Below are 6,000 nucleotides of genomic sequence, written 5' to 3'. Positions count from 1 at the left end.
TGTACATTCCAGGTATTGGTATTTTAGTATGTTAAGAAATTGTTTAGGCCTTCTAAGAACGCACTCCAAATGAAGAGGCAGTCATCAATATATATCTCTTCCATATCAATAAGCCCTCAGGATTTCCCACTAAATGGTTAATATATGTCTCCTCCCAAAACCTGAACATTATGCCAAGGTACACAATAAAGATCCCAGTGGCCTTATGTTTATGGGAATCAGCCATACAAAACCTGGAGAGGAAGAGACTCACAACGGAGTGTACCTCAGGAGTTAAACATTGATTCTGATGACTTTTCTATTCGTTTTTTAATAATATGGAACTGTGGTTTTAATAACTGATATGGTTTTATATAACTGTGTACAACATAATGTATGTGTATATTTAAAGGACATGTTCACCCAAAAAATTATTTTTGGCTAATAAAAGAAAACACAATTATAAGCAACTTTTCAATATGACTATTAAAAATTGTTAGCTTTCAAAGTTATTTATATATGTAATTGCTACTAAAAGCAGCATTTGCTTAACGCCCGATTGTTACTTTTTCAACAATGTTGCAAAAGCAAATACAGGCCTGTTAATCAGTTGGTTTATGTTACATTGCTTCAAAAGCCAGACCCGCCAGGACAGAGAATAGAAAGGGACAAGACAAACACTTCTTTCAATAGCAAAGCAAATACAAATAACTTAAAACCCATAAAAAATATGTTATGAGTGTATATGGCAAAGCTGCTTAGAATTATGTTTTCTTTTATAAGGCAAAATTTTTTTGGGGGGGTTGACATGTCCTTTAACCAATAAATACTAGGGGAGGGAGCTAAGAGTACACAGGAAGCCTCTGAGGAAGTGTATATTGTATACATGAAACGCGTTATGCTGTGTCCAGGAATCTTACATGTAAGTTTGAATATTTAATTTTGTGTTGAATTGATTACAATTCTTATCAGTGCATTCTGATTCGGGAGTGCCTGTTCTGGAGTGCTGTGAGTGGAGAGAATAGAGAGAGCACTAAGACCCTGCAGGCACCAGGAGGAAAAGTCACATGGGAGGAAGGGAAGCAAGTTAAGGATCTGTGCAAGAAGGAGGGTGATACTGCTGTTAAATTATACAATGTTACGTTGTATAACAACAGCATGCAGGGGTGGTTATAGAAAGTCTGCTATACTGTGAGCTGTCTGATTTTGTTTTGGGGGAGTACAAGCAGAGCAGCAGGATTTACCCACCCCTGCACTTATACTTTGTGCTCATCTGGAAGTGAACACCAACAGACTGTTTATTTCACTCACACAATAATAACATGGGCCCTGTAGGAACTTTTAATATCCAGCAAGAAACTTTTATATATATGTATGGAGCATTCCATTGGTTTAGAAGGAGCCCTATTTATCTCTCTCTTTTTGCTTATTTTTGTTTACCAAGGATTTTGCGAAGTTGCCTGACAACATGTGACGCAGGGCCCTTGGCAGCCAAACAAATAATTCTCTCATACTCACTGAGCTCAGCGAATAGACTTGGTGCATGGGAATAACTTGGGAGGGGCAAAGGTGGAAGCTTATTTCCTCGATGCACTGACTTTGTGCAGGATTTGATGGTTATTGGAGCTATATTTGGGTATGGGGTCACAGGGGGTGCCGCAGTTGTGGTTGCTGACTGTCTGGACGGCACTGTACATCACAGCTTCTTTTGGAGCTAAAGGTAATGTTGTTATTTCTGGTCTACACAATGTGTGGAGAGTGTGTTTGGCAGAACTTTCAAGCGGTATGAAAAGTGTGTGCTGGAGGCTGGCAGCCCACAGAGCGAGAAACAGGTTAAGGGGGTTGCATGGTGTGGACAAAGAGGTGGTATAATATTGACATAGTTAATAAGGTGGCACAGTGTGCCAATACCTATTACATATAGGACTTCTCTTAGGTCCATCGATACCCCTAATATCTGTTACTTATATAACACCAGTTTTAGGACCTGGAAGAAAGAGGGCAAATGGTGTGACAGAACAAAAGGGTGGCATAATAAGGACACAATTGATTAAGCTGCCACATTGTGCACTGATGACCCTAATATGTAGTACATTTAATACAATTATATAATATATTACATATGCAGAGCCACTCTTTCTGCATGACAGGCAGAGGGTAAGAAGAGGGTTGTATAGTTTGATCATTATTTATTAAGGTGGGTAGTTGCATTAATGCCCCTAATCTTTGTTATATATACAGGCCATGTTTTAAGGTTATGAAAGAGGGTAAAGAGAAAGGTTAAAAAAAGAGGGCATTTTGTCACCCATACTCGCAGGTTGTTGATCTATAACTGCCAGCAACCCACCCAAAAGGCAAAGTCACAATGGTCTCAGGTTGGACCTCCTTGATTAATGAGAAGTGGTGTCTTGTGCAACTGTTTTTATCCAATAAATAGCTGTGTATTATGGTTTCACTTTCTGTATCTCACTTAAAGGGGTGGTTCACCCGTAGGTGAACTTTTTAGTATGTTATAAAATGGCCTGTTATGAGCAACTTTTTAAGGTTTTTGTATTTTTTTCTATTTATTTGCCTTCCTCTTCTGGCCCTTTCCAATTTTCAAATGTGGGTCACTGACCCCAGCAGCCAAAAAAGATTACTGTGTAAGGCAACAATGTTATTGTTACTTTTTAATTTAAACCACTTTAAATCCATCATGGAATTTCCCCATCTTCTGGGAACATTAACAACATGCTGACTTTCAACCTCGTTTGTCAGTGTGATATTTTTAATGCAATGTGGAAGGAGAGCAATGATTCAAAGGGGAATTTCAGCGTTAGAACTGGTTTTAACTGTATACTATAAACTTATACTATAACTTATAAAGCCTTATAAAAATAGCTTGAACCTCGGTGATAAAACACAACAGAACTGCTGTTTTGTAAAAGAAAGGAATAAAACAAAGTAATTGGATTATTATGCAAGCAAATTGTGTATTATAGTCATGCAATGTTTCCAGCACAAATGCATGTTAGTTTTTAATAATAGGTTCCCTTTAAAGCAGAAAATCTCAAACTCTGGCTCCACAGTTGTTACTGAACTACAACTTCTACCATACACATTATGGATGTTCACAGGCTAATGATCATACATTGGAGGCAGTGTAATTACTAATGACAGCCATTAGTTAGGCATTGTTGGCAGAGTTATCATAGCTACTCCAGTTACTCCAAGTGTTAGAACTGATGGATAGCTGTAAAATGGTACAGGTATGGAACCTGTAATCCAGAATGCTCAGGACCTGGGGTTTTCTGGATAACATATCATTCCGTAATTTGGATCTTTCTTATCTTAAGTTTTCCAAACTCATGCAAACATTTAAGAAACCCAATAGGCTGATTTTGCTTCCAATAAGAATTAATTTTATCTTAGTTTGGAACAATTACAAGGTACTGTTTTATTATTATAGAGGAAAAGGAAATCATTTTTAAAAATGTGGATTCGTTTGATAAAATGAAGTCTATGGTAGATGGCCTTTCCATAATTTGGAGCTTTCAGGGTTTCCCAATAAAGGATCCCATTCTTGTAATACAGGTATATGATCTGTTATCTGGAGTGTTTAGGATTTTCTGGATGAGGGATTTTTGTGTCATGAGGATCTCCATACTCCTACCAGAAAAAAACCCATAAACATTAAATTGACCCAGTAGGGTTGTTTTGCCACCAATATGAATTTATGAATCTTAGTTAGGATTAAGTACAAGGTACTGTTTTTTATTTAAAAAAAACCTGTAGAGATGGCCTTCCTTTAGATTGGCACTTTCTGAATATAGGGTTTTCAGATAAGAGATCCAATATAGCTTAAGTGATTCTGGCTATTGGTTCTATTATGAGGATAAGATCTATGTTTCATCTACCAGCGTAGTGGCTAAATCCAATTCCATATATACATTTTTTGGCTTTACTAATCACCAGTTTGTGTTAGGGATGCACTGAATACAGGATTCGGCCTTTTTCAGCAGGATTTGGATTTGGCCGAATCCTTCTGCCCGGCCGAACCAAATCCGAATCCTAATTTGCATATGCAAATAAGGGATGGGGAGGGAAATCGCATGACTTTTTGTCACAAAACAAGCAAGTAAAAAAATGTTCCCCTTCCCACCCCTAATTTGCATATGCAAATTAGGGTTTGGTTTGGTATTCGGCCGAATCTTTCACAAAGGATTCGGGGGTTCGGCCGAATCCAAAATAGTGGATTCGGTGCATCCCTAGTTTGTGTGCTTACCCAAAAGTCATTAGCAAGGTAAGAATAAGGAAAGTGTGGTATGGAGAAGAAGAGAATACCACGTGAAAAGAAGATGAAAACCGGTAAAGAAAAATAAAAGCATACCAACAAAGTAGACAAACTTAGAAGAAAAGAAGATGGCATGGAGAATCTGTATATAATTTTACTTAAAAAGGGATGCAAGCTCTTTTGCCCAACTGTTGGTGCAATACAACTCCCAGCATACTTTAATATATTATCAAGGGTTAAAGCTGTTGATTATAGTCCAGCTTCACCAGGGTGGTATCCTTAAAGTAGAATGGTTCAATAAATCTTGTTTCTGTATGTTCTATAGAAGCAAGGTGACTGGTATAGGACGAATAACCAGAACTCTCTAATCAAACCTCAGAAGGACAACTTTGTAAAATTGAGCAGAGTTTTTTTAATAATTGCTTCCAGCAACCTTTAAATGAGAACTAAAACTTGAAAATATAACTAAAAAATGCCATATTTTAGATACTGAACTTATTGCACCAGCCTAAAGTTTCAGCTTGTCAATAGCAGCAATGATCCAGCACTTCAAACTTGTCACAGGGGGTCACCATCTTGGAAAGTGTCTGTGACACTCATATGCACAGTGGGCTCTGAGCAGCTGTTGAGAAGCTAAGCTTAGGGGTCATTGCAAATTATCAAGCAGAAAATGAGGTTGTCCTGTAATTTAAGCTGATGCTACAAGGCTGATTATTAAATTCTGCAGCTAATTGCACTGGTTTCTGTGCTGCCATGTAGTAATTATCTGTATTAGTTATTTAGCCTTATATTGTGACATGTATATTCTATGTGCACTTTATATTTTGAGTAAGTCCCTAAGCTCAGTAAGTGAAAGCAGCACAGAGCACGTGCAGTGAATGAGCAGACGCATTAGTTTCATTCTGTTCTTTTGTATGTAATGCCATCATGTTAGTTTTTTTATGGTGGGTGGATCCAGCTATTAATCTCTATAGACCTGCTTGTAGTAAACAGATCTGACGGAGAATTACTGTTTATAGTGTCAGTCACATGTAGTGATGTAAACTCACATGGGAAAATGTAAACAAAAAGAAAATATGGGAAAACACTATTTTAACTTAAAAAAAAAAACTCATTCTTTAGTAAATCTGGTGCTAAATAACATGTTAATGAAAAAAATTTATTGAATTTTGTGCTTTTGCAAGGGGAAGTATAACTGTGTCTGATTAATTGACTCACTCTATTTCTCCCAACAGCCAGTGGAGCTAATAGGCTTCCATTTTTTTTGCATTTGGCACCCTGCAATTCCCGATCACCTATTGTATATGAACCTAAAGCATGTACAACATTTCTGCCTTTTTTAGTAAAATTTTAGTTCTCCTTTAAAGTTGAATTATGGTGGTAGGCCCTGTGTTTACATAGCAGGCTACATAAGCTGTGTGTAATAAATTATTTTAGTTCTTAGGGCTCTTACTGACGAGCATTTTTACCTGCACTCCCCTGCATTCCGTTTTTCTGTGTTCGGCCTCAGGGGAGCGCAGGAATAGACGCATTACATTTTTTCCAATGGGGCTGTACTCACACAGGCGCGTGTAGGCGCCGAACGCAGGAAAAATGCAGCATGTTGCGTCTCAGAACGCAACGCAGCAAAACGGAATGCAGGGGAGCGCAGGTAAAAACGCTCATCAGTAAGAGCCCTTACACAGAAAAATAAACAAGGGGCAGGTGTCATTCTCATGACTCTCTACATAACTATATAATGAAGTGTT

General features: G+C 37.8%; 1 protein-coding gene across 3 annotated transcripts in view; it reads left to right on the top strand.

Moving 5' to 3' along the window:
• The first annotated feature begins 878 nt into the window (after window positions 1–878).
• ly75.L (lymphocyte antigen 75 L homeolog) overlaps window positions 879–6,000 on the top strand; it is a 45,674-nt gene continuing 40,552 nt past the window's right edge. For 2 of the 3 annotated variants that reach the window (XM_041577525.1, XM_018235836.2), the window contains exon 1: window positions 1,057–1,699. In XM_041577525.1, coding sequence (XP_041433459.1) covers window positions 1,618–1,699 — 82 coding nt within the window. In that variant the 5' untranslated portion in view covers window positions 1,057–1,617. Of the gene's footprint in view, window positions 902–1,056; window positions 1,700–6,000 lie in introns of those variants that run through there. The other variant, XM_041577526.1, reaches the window with a different exon arrangement.

The sequence above is a fragment of the Xenopus laevis genome, chromosome 9_10L, assembly GCF_017654675.1.
Source record: "Xenopus laevis strain J_2021 chromosome 9_10L, Xenopus_laevis_v10.1, whole genome shotgun sequence".
In the NCBI taxonomy this organism is placed as follows: domain Eukaryota; kingdom Metazoa; phylum Chordata; class Amphibia; order Anura; family Pipidae; genus Xenopus; species Xenopus laevis.
The sequence above is the reverse complement of the archived record's forward strand: the minus strand, read 5'-3'. Positions and strand labels throughout refer to the sequence as shown.